This window comes from Pseudophryne corroboree, chromosome 6, assembly GCF_028390025.1.
Source record: "Pseudophryne corroboree isolate aPseCor3 chromosome 6, aPseCor3.hap2, whole genome shotgun sequence".
Classification (NCBI taxonomy): Eukaryota; Metazoa; Chordata; class Amphibia; order Anura; family Myobatrachidae; genus Pseudophryne; species Pseudophryne corroboree.
Genome location: NC_086449.1, coordinates 269451894 through 269466570, shown reverse-complemented (window position 1 = coordinate 269466570; position 14677 = coordinate 269451894). Strand labels below are relative to the sequence as shown.

Genomic DNA, 14677 nt, shown 5'->3' with positions numbered 1-14677 from the left:
AAGTCTTCAGCCGCCGATTTTCCGGACCACCTTCTTGCTTCTGGCTCTGTAAGGGGGACGGCGGCGCGGCTCCGGGAACGGACGACGAGGTCGGGTCCTGTGTTCGATCCCTCTGGAGCTAATGGTGTCCAGTAGCCTAAGAAGCCCAAGCTACCACCACTTAGGTAGGTTCGCTTCTTCTCCCCTTAGTCCCTCGGTGCAGTGAGCCTGTTGCCAGCAGGTCTCACTGAAAAATAAAAAACCTAAACGATACTTTCTTCTAGGAGCTCAGGAGAGCCCCTAGTGTGCATCCAGCTCAGCCGGGCACAAGATTCTAACTGAGGCTTGGAGGAGGGTCATAGGGGGAGGAGCCAGTGCACACCAGATAGTCCTAAAGCTTTCTTTAGATGTGCCCAGTCTCCTGCGGAGCCGTCTATTCCCCATGGTCCTTACGGAGTCCCCAGCATCCACTAGGACGTTAGAGAAACTACATTAAAAATATCACACATATCAATGTAAGGATGTAACTCTAAAAAAATATTTACAGTTTAATCGAACAGAAAAATTACTTATTAATAAACAGGTGGGTACAGCAGCAGGTAATGCAACAGCAAAACAGTGTATAAATAATGCTTATGTTGCCAGAAATCACACTAAACTCCAAACACTGCAACTGAATGGTTATCCTGCAATCAACAGGTAGCAAATATCTCGGGTTGATGGCAAATGTGACATTTGTTCCAAGGTAGTGGAGTGGATAAATCTTTTCCACATAAAAAAATCACTTGCATACCTGTAGCATGGCAAATAGAGAACCAAGAATATGCACCTAATATTTCCTTATGTAGCTTGGTTTTAAACTTTTAAAAGCTTCTTAAAGAACATGATTGTTACTTGTCAGTGTAAGCAAACATTTTGTTGTGAAACTTGTGTAAAAAGTTCTGATTTTACATGACAAAGCAAGCTAGGAATATAATCAGCTCAAAAACGTTGCGGGTAAGTGATACGTGATGCTGGATGGTGACAGGGGGTAGATAGAAATGTACGCAAAATGGTCCGTTCAGTAGGTGTGTTATGGGAGTGTCATGGGTGTGTCCAGTGCCGTAACTAGGTATTTTAGCGCTGTGTGCAAGAAATGGCATTGGCGCCCCCAACCCCTACGCAAGATAGGAGCAGTGCGCGCCGCAGGCGCGCAAAAAATATATAGGGGTGTGGCTTCATGGGGAAGGGGCATGGCCACAAAATAATGCCAATTCATACTACGGTGCATAGTAGTCTCCATTATTCAAATTACGCTGCACAGTAGCGCCACTACACCAGGTAGAGCCCCTTTTTACACATTACGGCAGACGGCGTGTCTTTTAACACATTACAGCAGACAGCGTCCCCCTTTTTACACATTACGGCAGACAGCGTCCCCCTTTTTACACATTACGGCAGACAGTCCCCCTTATTACACATTACAGCAGACAGCGTCCCCCTTATTACACATTACGGCAGACAGCATCCCCCTTATTACACATTACGGCAGACGGCATCCCCTTTTTTACACATTACGGCAGACAACGTCCCCCTTATTACACAAAATACCCTAGATATAAAAAAAAAAAAAATAACTTTGAAAGCAACATTTAAAATACTTTTTTCTCTTTGCTAATAATAGTCAAATATTTACTAACCTTACCAGACAGCAGCACTGACACAGGCTCTTCCACGTTCTAGAGGCTCGAGTCCAGGGCTCCTCGGTGTGCAGCAGTAGAGTGTGGGCGCAGGGCAGTGTGGGAGAGACGTCTGACATCATCACGTGATGTCTCTCCCGAATTGCAGGGGAGGGGGGCCGGGCTGCCGCTGGGCCATCATCAGACTGCTGTCATCATACAGTAACAGTGAAGCCGCAGCGCTGCGGCTTGAAAACCTCTGAAGTTGAAGCCGCCGCCGCCGTCAGTCTGCCGGTCCGTCCGTCCGTCCGCCTGTGTCCAGCTGAAGCCGACGGCTTCAGCTAGACACAGGCGGGCGGGCGGGCGGGTGGGCGGGCGGGCAGGCGGACGGCGGCGGCTTCAACTTCAGAGGAAGTTGCGGGCGGGCAGCGGCTGCAGAGGGACACGGGCGGGCGGCGGCGGGGGCAACTTCAGCAGCATGCAGGCGGCGCCGCCGTCCGCGGACACAGGCGGAGCCGCCGCCGCCATCAGCAGGTAGTCAGTCGCAGAGCTAGCAGCGGGTGTGATGGCCGATGGTGCGCCCTCAGTGCATTTGCGCTGTGTGCAAGGCACCATCGGCACACACCTAGTTACGGCTCTGGGTGTGTCAATGAAAGCAGCTGTATACTGTGCACAGATGAACAGCCACAGGCATAGGAAGCCATAGTAACAGACAAATTGCACCTGCTATAGGGATGGATCCGGTATGATATACCGGCAGACAGAATGCCGGCTGCCAGTATAGCGACACGGCAACCCATCTTTTGGAATCCCGGCAGTGAGGACACGATCTCGCTGCGCTCGACACGCTTCGGACCCGGTGGCGCGCTTTAGTCGCCACAGGTTCTATTCCCACTCACTTGGTGGTGTGGACCCACCAACTGAGTGGGAAATACGGGCGGGTGGCAGGATTCCGGCCGCCGGTATAATGTTGGATGTCGAGATTCCAGCGTCGGTCTCCTGAATGCCAGGATCCCAACAGCCGGCATTTTAACTGCGTTACATAGGGATGGTGCGACTGATGGTGATATATAAGGGCAGATGCTGAAAGTGGGATTCTCAGTCCTTGCAGATTTGGCCGCACAGATCTATGCAAGAGAGTAGTTTGTAGCTGCATTTGCATTAAGTTGCAGACCAGCGACCGCCAACAGACACTGGTGCATGCGCTTCTGGTATTTTAGCCCATGTTCCTGATAGAAAATAAACAAATCAGATGTGAAAAAAAACATAAAATCATACCTGACTTGTTTACTGAGGGGTTTCTGATGGTAGATCATGCCAGAATTAAAGAGGACTACAGTCAGGACTGATCATTGACCATAAGGAGATAAAAGGGAGACTCCAAAATACATGCTGACAACTTTTACTTAACTTTTCCACTACAAGTACTATTCCTTTATAGGGGTCTACTACGGTATGCCGGCAGTGGGGCGAGAGCAAAAGAGCCCCATGCAGGCTCGCTGTGCTCGCCACGCAACGGGCACGGTGGCACTCTATACGCTATTTATTCTCCCTCCAGGGGGATCGTGGACCCCCAAGAGGGAGAATAGTTGTTGGTATGCCGGCTGTCGGGATTCCGGCGTCGGTATGCTGAACGCCAGGATCCCGACAGCCGGCATATCCCCCTTTATAGCACTAATGCACAACAAACGACAGGCTGCACATATGGCCATATGTTGTTACAAGGTAGGGTGGTGGTGATATGATGTTGTGAAGTTGCACATAGCGGGGGGGGGGGGATGTGTTGCTATTGGGGAGGGGGATTCAAGTATAAGAAATATATGTATTAAAACATAGGTGAGAGGCAGATGTGATATTATTAGTGGGGCCATAGACCCCTCTAGTGCAGTTGCTTTACAGTGACACACACTTTGAGCCCTCAACAATAGAGGGGTGGTATTCAGTATGCCGGCTGTTGGGATCCCGGCGCTCAGTATACCGGCACCGGAATCCCGACACCCAGCATATCGACAACAATTCTCCCTCTCGGTAGTCTACGACTTCCCTGGAGGAAGAATAAATAGCGTGGCGCGCGTAGCACGCCACTGTGCCCGCAGCGTGGCGAGCGCAGCAAGCCCGCAAGGGACTCATTTGTGCTCGCCCAGCTGCCGGTCGCCGGCATAACATACTACACCCCAATAGCATAACTCCAAAGAGGTTCCTCCTATCCTGCAGTATATTCATTGTGTTTTATGTTTTTTAGGACAGTAAGTTTTATTATGTTCCATTCAAAAGACTTCAATCTCATAATGTAACCTCATACCCCAAAAAATTTTGTGCATTTATTTATAGTACATGAATGATAGAGTTTGATGCATTGTGCCAAAAGCGCAGGCTTAAAATGCGGCCCCAAATAGCTATATTTTAAGGGCATAGTTACTAAAGTGCAGGTTTACAGAAGTGGAGATGCAGCCCATAGAGACCAATCAGATTCTACTTATTATTTATCTAGCACCTTCTAGAAGATAATTGGTGGGATGTAATGGCGTTCAAGCTCACCGCAGGTGTGGGATGCCTGCTGATCTGGGACATTTTTTTAAAGGGGCAATTACTTACAAGACAAAACCATGCCTTGTAAGTAAGTGATTGCCCCTTTAAAAAAGGACCGAGATCGGACGGCTTCTCGCACCTCCGGCAACATTGGACGCCATGACATTTCGTCCATTAACTAGAATGTGATTGGTTGCTATAGACAACATTTCCACTTCTAATAACCAGCACTTGGAATGCGTTCTGCTAGGGTAACATATGTATTTGGACCTACTGCGAATATCAAATAATGAGATTAGCTTGCAGCGACCATCTAGTGGAAATGCAATCTTCCAGACGGCCGCCATCGCAATCTTCAGTGCATATGTTGCACCAGGGGCTGAGCACCAGCAAGTAAAGCCCCTCCTTTCGGTCCAGCATGGGATGCATTTCTGCTTTTACATTTCTGTGAAACTTGCATGTTCCCTCCATTGTCTGTTTCATGTCTCTAAGCATAAGGAGGCATAAGCGCAATATGCATCCAAATCCACTTATAAAACGATGCATAAGACCTTTTACATGTGTCTATAAAGAACAGATTGATCATGATTTGTGCCACAAATATGCACTAAAACCCGACGCTACATAAAGGTATACATGAAATATTAATCCAATGAAGACTAAGGTACACAACCACCTTTCATAATGCCAAGGTTATACAGTACTTTCTTTCCAAGTCTAGTTACCTTCCCTTTATATGGCTAAGACAAGAGCCTGTGTCACAGTAATGCCTACCGTCTGCATAAAAACACTGAAATTAAATGGAACCTGATCTGCGCATTAATTATGAATGCCTCTCTTGCCTTTAGAAGAATACAGTTCTTACTATCCATTCTTATGGGAAAGATTGCTGATAAAATCTACATGACAGACCCTGATATTGTATTGTCGCAGTCAGGTTTCCATGAAGACTTTATCAAGGCATTCAGTATGCTGCACATACACAAAGAGGAGTTTGCCAGGTATCAAATATCTACCCTTAGGGGATGATGAGCAGCCAGGGATTTCTACTGCCTCCAATTACTGTCACTATCTGATGGAGTGAAAATGATTAGGTAAGAGAAATAAAGAGGGGAAACCCACATCCTAACCTCTGTGGTGCCGGGAAGCTTAGTCAGCACAGGAGAGGTTGCAGATTAATACTGCACCAATGTTGCATCATAACCTATCTGTTTACAGAAGGACACAAGGTATTGCAGTGAAATTGGTGCAGTATCTGAATGTGGGTTCAATTTCAATGTTGCAGAATTAAGACTGTAATATACACCAGGGAAGGAATGAATAAACATTCTCTGCACACCGTGTTGGTACTATAAAAAGGTGAATAATAAAGGTAAAATAAAACATCCATGAGCATGGGCTCACTACGATATGCCGGCGGTCGGGCTCCCGGCGACCAGCATACCGGCGCCGGGAGCCCGACCGCCGGCTTACCGACAGTGTGGCGAGCGCAAATGAGCCCCTTGCGGGCTCGCTGCGCTCGCCACGCTACGCGCGCCACACTATTTTATTCTCCCTCCAGGGGGGTCGTGGACCCCCACGAGGGAGAATAAGTGTCGGTATGCCGGCTGTCGGGATCCCGGCGCCGGTATACTGTGCGCCGGGATCCCGTCAGTCGGCATACTGAAGACCACCCAGGGGCATAGCTAGGAATTTATCCTGACATACATCCTGAGATGATTTATATGGAAAGCATGCTGGTTCCTTTAGTGCTATTTGGAGATCCAAGGTGTGGCTCCTAGATAAGCTAGACCTCAATTTTGATGTATTTCTGTATGGGTCTTCATCATGAGGCCTTACAATAGAATTACATAGACCTAAATGGGTACTGGTATCATGCAGTGTAAAGACGGACGATAATCAGAGAAGCCTTGAAGTGGCACGGCAGCTTATCATGTATTTGCAAATATATGAACACATGTCTCTGAATTTCTATTACCATATAGTTTTCAAGTAATGTTGCAAGTACTATATAATGTGCAGGGGGATACCAGAGGGAAAAAAGCACCACCCTTTCCGTTTTAAGATTCATATGGTAGTCACACAGAGTAATCATGCAGACACTAGTGTTTGGCCTGTGGAACCCTTTCCCATATTCAACTTATTTTTCCAACAACACTGAGTGCATTAACTATTCATTTTCATGCTGCCCCCACTCAAAGTAAGTGTGTTGGAAATTTAGCCCTGATAAAAAATCTGCTCTGACAGAAAGCGCATTTGTAGCCAGCCGCTGCAGTTGCGCTGTGTCATAAAAAAAGCAAGACAGGAATGAACCACTGCTTGTGGTTCATAACAGTACCCCCTCCTTAAAGGTGGACTCCAGACACCCCATAAAAGCCAGGGGGAACAGAAACAGAAGTATAACATAAAATACATTATCAAAAGCAAACAGGAATGACCCACTGCCGTGGCTCATAACAGTATCACCCCCCTCCTTGAGGAGGGGTCAAAGGACCCTAAAATCTGGGTTATCCAAAACAAGGGATCCATAACAAAAACTAGACATGCTGGTACACCAGACAATGGCATGATGACAGAAACAAGCCACAGCTTGTAACAGTGCCCCCCCCCCCCCGAACTCCACCAGGGGCAGTGGCAGAGCCGGATTAAGGGCCCCCTGCCACACTACAGATCGGATCTCTCTTCCGATCCGATCTGTGGTGCTGTACTCCCGTCCGCACTGCAGCGGTGGCCGTTCAAACAGGACAGCTGAGCGACGGCTCAGCTGTCCAATAACGTATGAGTGAAGTAGGCTGCCCCAATGGCCAAACGGCAGGCTGCTTCATTCATACATGATTGGAGAGCTGAGCCGTCGCTCAGCTGTCTGTGCGGTTGGCGGGGACTGGAGCGCAGTTCGATCGTTGGCTGGTATGTGACCCCCGCCCTCCTCCTCTCTTGAATAGGGTCCCCGCTGTCTTAAGTACCCCGGGCCCCCCATGGACTTAATCCGGCTCTGGGCAGTGGCCTTCGGGAACCCCTCTGGAGCAGTGGCCTTCGGGAACCCCTCTGGGGCAGTGGTCTTTGGGAACCCCTACTCTTTAACATTGAGGCACACATTACATACCTCAAATGGTATGAGCCAGAAGTTCCATTTTTTTTCAAAGTTATAAGATTAGCACTAAGACTGCCTTCAAATGTTTACATACTATTGTTTACTAAAAGGTCTGTGCAATACTTTATATTTTTATCTTTATATTTGAAATGTATTAATGTCATATCCATGATTATGTGCACTGTTTCACTTTATATTCATGGTAGTTTGTCCAAATAAAATATATGTAGTTTTGTTCTAATACAAATCAGACTCATTAATTTGGACTGCAATCTCCCTCAAAGAGAATAGCGCTCACTATAGATACCATTCTTTCATATATTCTACGACTATTTAGCACTGGTGTTTGTGCTTATTTGGTATCCTAATAGTCTGCAGCAAAATTCTCCTTAAGTGCGCACTACTCCATCTAAAAATAATTTCATAGATTGATCATTAAACAGCACATAAAGTAGCCAAAAGAGAAAATCATATTATTATTTCAGTTCACCGGCCTCATGGATCCACCCACTTTCCGCAGAGATGTGGGCATCCGGGGGACTAATGAGATTATTAGTGGTGGATCATGTCATTGTGGCACAATAATATGCCTCATGCACTATGCCCCCACAAATACCATCTGGGCCTCTCCCAGTGAGCCTGGGTAAAATGTGGATAAACGAGTATTATTCACAGCCCTTTATTATTTTTCATTGTGATTTAAGAATGTAATAATATAATTGAATTTTATTCACTATTTGTTTAAAAACTAAAGAACTAGGTTTCAAAATTAAAATGTTCAGAAATATGAAGGCAACATATAGTACATTCAATATGCCTTATTTGTTGCTATGGCTACATCACATTTTAAATTGGGTAATATGAAATTAAATAGAATTAGTGAAATGTCCCTTTTAAAACACACACAGACTCACACACACAATGTAGAGTATGCTAAAAATTAACATAGCACTATGACGTGTAGATGGTAAGTAAATTCACAATCCAACCACTTCTGGAGAAAAATCTCCATCCAAAAGTGATCGGATTAAAGTGGATTGAAGAGTGTATAATGCATTTCTCCCCACTGTCCCGATTTTGGTGCGACAGTCCTGTTTATCACAGTTTGTCCCGCTGTCCCACCAGCAGGTCGCTGTGTCCTGCAGTGGGGTGTGTGTGTGTGTGAGGGGGGGAATTGGAAGATCCCCCCTGTCACTCGCTGAGCAGCGGTAAATCTCACAGCAGCAGTGAATAGGTGCTGTGCGCATGCACACAGCATCTATTCCCCGGCAGGGAGGGACAGGGGGTATGGCCAGCGGCTCACTGAGTGCTGTTCAAGCCCCCCATAGTGCCGAAAATGGGGGTGTGGCTTGCGATCGTGGCACTTGTGAGGCCACACCCACAAGCCACGCCCCCTAATTTCGGTCGCGCAAAGATGTCCCTCCTCTGGGCACTTACAAGTTGAGAGGTATGTATAATGTAATTGTATTATTAAAATGTAATAATCACACATACACTAATAATTGTACATACACTAAAAGATTTTGCAGCTGTATCAAGTGAAAACGTAATGTTTGTGACGTTTCCTATTTTTAACAAAACAATCAGTTTGTAACATACAGTTGTGCTCATAACTTTACATACCCAAGCAGAATTTGTGATTTTCTGGCCATTTGTCAGAGAATATGAATGATAACTCTTTTCTTTCACTCATGGTTAGTGGTTGGGTGAAGCCATTTATTGTCAAACAACTGTCTTTACTCTATTTAAATAATAATGACAACAGAAACTACCCAAATTACCCTGATCAAAAGTTTACATACCCTGGAGATTTTGGCCTGATAACATGCACACAAGTTGACACAAACGGGTTTGAATGGCTACTAAAGGTAACCATCCTCACCTGTGATCTGTTTGCTTGTAATCAGTGTGTGTGTATAAAAGGTCAGTGAGTTTCTGGACTCCTGAAAGACCCTTGCATCTTTCATCCAGTGCTGCACTGACGTGTCTGGATTCTGAGTCATGGGGAAAGCAAAATAATTGTCAAAGGAACTGCAGGAAAAGGTAATTGAACTGCATAAAACAGGAAAGGGATATCTAAAGATTTCCAAGCAATTGAGAATGCCAATCAGCAGTGTTCAAACTCTAATTAAGAAGTGGAAAATGAGGGATTCTGTGGAAATCAAATCACGGTCAGGTAGACCAGCAAAAATTTCTGCCACAACTGCCAGGAAAATTGTTTGGGATGCAAAGAAAAATCCACAAATACTGTAACTTCAGCTGAAATACAGGACTCTCTGAAAAAAGTGGTGTGGTTGTTTCAAGATGCACAAAAAGGAGGCATTTGAAGAAAAATGGGCTGCATGGTCGAGTCGCCAGAAGAAAGCCATTACTATGCAAATGCCACAAAGCATCCCGCTTACAATACTCCAAACAGCAGAGACAAGCCTCAAAACTTCTGGAACAAAGTCATTTGGAGTGATGAGACCAAAATTTAACTTTTTGGCCACAACCATAAACGTTACATTTGGAGAGGCGTCAACAGGGCCTATGATGAAAGGTACACCATTCCTACTGTGAAACATGGAGATGGATCGCTGATGTTTTGGGGATGTGTGAGCTACAACGGCACTGGAAACTTGGTCAAAATTGATTGCAATTTGAATGCAGCATGTTATCAGAAAATACTGGAGGAAAATTTGCACTCATCAGCCCGGAAGCTGCGCATGGGACGTACTTGGACGTTCCAACATGACAATGATCCAAAACACAAGGCCAAGTCGACCTGTCATTGGCTACAGCAGAATAAAGTGAAGGTTCTGGAGTGGCCATCTCAGTCTCCTGACCTCAATATCATTGAGCCACTCTGGGGAGATCTCAAACGTGCAGCCCAAGAATTTACAGGAACTGGAGGCTTTTTGCCAAGAAGAATGGGCAGCTTTCCCATCTGAGAAAATAAAGAGCCTCATCCACAACTACCACAAAAGACTTCAAGCTGTCATTGATGTTAAAGGGGGCAATACACGGTATTAAGAACTGGGGTATGTAAACTTGTGATCAGGGTCATTTGGGTAGTTTCTGTGTCATTAGGATTTAAAAAGAGTAAACACAGTTGTTTGACAATAAATGGCTTCACCCAACCTCTAACCATGAGTGAAAGAAAAGTTTGTGAGTTATCATTCATATTCTCTGACAAATGGCCAGAAAATCACAAAATCTGCTAGGGTATGTAAACTTATGAGCACAACTGTATGTACCTCAAATGTATATAAATGTGATAGAACAGAAATGCGGTAGTTTATAAGTTAGTTCATACAGAAACAAAAAAATATATAACTTGTATGTGGCCAGCTTCCAGATTTGTGGAACGTTAATTGTAGTGATAAGGCGCTCCATTATCTAGACCTTATCTCACCACACATTACATATGAATCAGATTGCCTGTTTATCAATGATTGTGGCTGCTAAGAAATTGCATTCAAGCTCTACTATAGATAGAACGTTATCAACACTGTAACCAGGACCTCTTACAAATCAGTTTTCAAAACAAATGAATAATTAAAATGTATATTGTGACAGTTGGATCTGCTTTATAACATGTACTTAGTAAGTTGCTATATAAAGAATAATAATAATAATAATAATAATAACAATGAAGCCAGAAGACTGATTCCTCCTGCTATGTAACACGCTGCTCAGAACAGGTCATGTAAGCTCCTGGTTACATGTAACGGGAAGGGACTACCTATGTTCTACATGAAAGAGGGGGCATGCCAGATAGGGGAGTGATTGTCAAATGAATAAAACACCTTTAGACCTGAAGAGGGTATGAATGAAAAGTTTAGAATAATTCAAAAGAACAGCAAATTTATTAACTTTCAAGCCAATAATGGCCCTCATTCCGAGTCGTTCGCTCGGTAATTTTCTTCGCATCGCAGCGTTTTTCTGCTTAGTACGCATGCGCAATGTTCGCACTGCGACTGCGCCAAGTAATTTTGCTATGAAGATAGTTTTTTTACTCACGGCTTTTTCTTCGCTCCGGCGATCGTAGTGTGATTGACAGGAAATAGGTGTTACTGGGCGGAAACACGGCGTTTTATGGGCGTGTGGATAAAAACGCTACCGTTTCCGGAAAAAACGCGGGAGTGGCTGGAGAAACGGAGGAGTGTCTGGGCGAACGCTGGGTGTGTTTATGACGTCAAACCAGGAACGACAAGCAGTGAACTGATCGCAGATGCCGAGTAAGTCTGAAGCTACTCTGAAACTGCTAAGTAGTTTGTAATCGCAATATTGCGAATACCTCGTTCGCAATTTTAAGAAGCTAAGATTCACTCCCAGTAGGCGGCGGCTTAGCGTGTGTAACTCTGCTAAAATCGCCTTGCGAGCGAACAACTCGGAATGAGGGCCAATGTTTTGTGATATGACTGAACATATTAGTATATTAATATTATGCTAATAGGAAATGCTCTATGTGTATCTTACAGATTTGAAGACCATAAATGATACTCACTGCATAATTAAACTTTTCATTGTAGTCACGGTCATTGGCCTTCACTCGTCGTTCCTCCTCTGTAAAAGAAAAACATTATAAACAAGCTGTCACCATTAGTGAGACTGTGCATAGCCTAGACCAGGGTTTCTCAAACTCGGTCCTCAGGACCCCACACAGTGCATATTTTGCAGGTAACCCAGCAAGTGCACAGGTGTATTAATTACTCACTGACCCATTTTAAAAGGTCCACAGGTGGAGCTAATTATTTCACTTGTGATTCTGTGAGGAGACCTGCAAAACATGCACTGTGTGGGCCCCCGAGGACCGAGTTTGAGAACTTGTGGCCTAGACCATATGGTAGTTTCATGTTGCTGCTGTTGGAATGCACCAGATATTCACCTCTCACACTTTATGCCAAGATTTTGCATATTGCAGTCTCATAAGCTACTTTCACAGTTTGGACCCCATGTCCTGTAAATCATATGGATTTAATAATGAAACTGCAGCCAGATTACATTTTCAAAGCATAGAAATGATTTCCTCAATTGGGACCTTATCTTAAATATCAGAAATGATGCAACCACAATTTGTATAGTTTTGCTCAGTATGAATCATACAGTAAATCATTTATTGTATTAAACCTGTGTTGCCTGGTCGTCTCCTGTATCCTAGAGTTTGCTCCTGCCTTCCTCTGCACATGTTGCTCACCTGCATACGTATAACTTCTAGAGGCTGCCATTTGTACAGAGCCCATGTGAGGCTGGAACAGTCAGACAGTCCAGGTCTGGACTTCAGTCAAAGTCTAGTGTGTCTGGAGGCTAGGAAGCCAGGTTCTTATCTACCGAAAGTAGGGAGTCCTTAAAACTCTAAAGACTGCGAGAATGCGTTTGTGAAACTGTGCAAGCCAGCCAAGCCAGGCTGGAGCCTGTGATTATGCCTGCAGGTAGCTGGCTGGAATCTGTGAGAGACAGGACTGAGACCTTTGTGAGAGACATACTCTTTGGTCGGGTTTGGCCATTTACGCTGCTAAACCCGGCCTGTCTGGGCACGATTAATGCACTTAGACAGTGAACCAATACCCCCTCTACCGAGATAATTACCCCATATCACCACTATATATATATATATATATATATATATATACACACACGCACATTTTTATTGCTATAATGCATTTTTGTAAACTCACTCATAATTTGAAACACACATATAAAGTGGGACACATCACAAACATAACGGACCAGGTGCCTGTTTTAAAGTCAGCAAACACAATAATCAAAGCAGATTACAGCACAAATTTAAATATAAAACACCTGAGGAGTTGCACCCAAGTCAAACATAATTACTCCCATATTGCGTGCACAGAACTAAATGTACATATTTGTTGGTGTGTAGAGTTGTACATATTTTTGTGGGTGAATTGCCCCTATACTGTGTGTACACTTAGTTTTATACCCATTATTATTAGGGTGCACTTTGCACCAGTTTACAGCACGCAGTGCCTCAGACACACCTTCACCGAACTTTACCATGGAGAAAACCGCGCTGCAGACCATGTATGCCTCTTCAGACATATAGCTGAATAAAATACAGATGAGATGCAGATTTGATCCAAAATAATGTCATTGCAATAGAAATACACACAACCCTGCAACGCCCATACTTGCATACACTAAGTTCTGGAGTAAGTGCAGTGTACAAAAGGCAAGATACGCCCCACCTACAGGCGTGTGTTCAGCTCCACAGCAGCACCTAAATCTTGATTACATGTAAATGTTGATAGACCATAAACACAGTATGAAGGTTGTCTGCTCAGCTCTTTTGATACCTCCAGTTTTATTTCATACATCCCCGCGGAGGTGCTATAGTAGGGGGTGGGCAACATGCGGCCCGCGGGCCGGATGCGGCCCGCGGACCGATCCTGCCTGGCCCGCTGTGCCCCACCAGAGTGCAATGACAAGAGGCCCGACAGGCCGCTTGTCATTGCACTGCTCGCAGACGCGGCGCCGCTGAGGAAATCCCGGTCACGTCACATGGTCAGCTGACCGGGATTTCCTCTATGTCATGCGCTGGGCGTCACGGGGGCGGCGCTGGGCGTCACGGGGGCGGTGCTGGGCGGGCACTGCAGAGTGGGACTCGGAGCAGAACGAAGCGGCCAGTGGGGAGCACAAGCGGAGGCCAGTGGGGAGAAGAAACGGCGGCCAGCGGGGAGAAGCAGCATCAGCAGCAGCAGCAGCGCGGATCATCACTGACAGTGGGGATCGTCACTGACAAATAGGTAAACCCCCTGGATAAAGCTAAAGCTGCCCTATAAGTTATGGGGAGGGGAGTTAAAAACGGTTGTATGGGTTTAGGGGAGTGGGGGGGGGGGGAGGGTAAGGACTGCTATACAGGTTTAGGGGAGGGTGGGGAAAGGGGGGTAGGGACTGTCTGCCGTAATGTGTAAAAACGGGGGCCCTGTCTGCCGTAATGTGTAAAAACGGGGGCGCTGTCTGCCGTAATGTGTAAAAACGGGGGCGCTGTCTGCCGTAATGTATAAAAACGGGGGCGCTGTCTGCCGTAATTATAAAGACGGGGGTGCTGTCTGCCGTAATGTGTAAAAACGGGGGGTGCTGTCTGCCGTAATGTGTAAAAACGGGGGCACTGTCTGCCGTAATGTATAAAAACGGGGGCGATGTCTGCCGTAATGTGTAAAAAGGGGATGCTGTCTGCCGTAATGTATAAAAACGGGGACGCTGTCTGCCGTAATGTATAAAAGCGGGGGCGCTGTCTGCCGTAATGTATAAAAGCGGGGGCGCTGTCTGCCGTAATGTATAAAAGCGGGGGCGCTGTCTGCCGTAATGTATAAAAGCGGGGGCGCTGTCTGCCGTAATTATAAAAATGGGGGTGCTGTCTGTCGTAATCTGTAAAAAGGGGACGCTGTCTGTCGTAATGTGTAAAAAGGGGGAC

General features: G+C 45.6%; 1 protein-coding gene across 3 annotated transcripts in view; it reads right to left on the bottom strand.

The window, feature by feature from the left end:
• The window catches only part of ATP8B4 (ATPase phospholipid transporting 8B4 (putative)), a 498700-nt gene that overhangs the window by 365740 nt on the left and 118283 nt on the right, over nt 1–14677 (bottom strand). For all 3 annotated transcript variants that reach the window (XM_063926015.1, XM_063926016.1, XM_063926013.1), the window contains one exon: nt 11747–11805. In XM_063926015.1, the coding sequence (XP_063782085.1) occupies nt 11747–11805 (59 nt within the window). The remainder of the gene's footprint in view (nt 1–11746; nt 11806–14677) is intronic.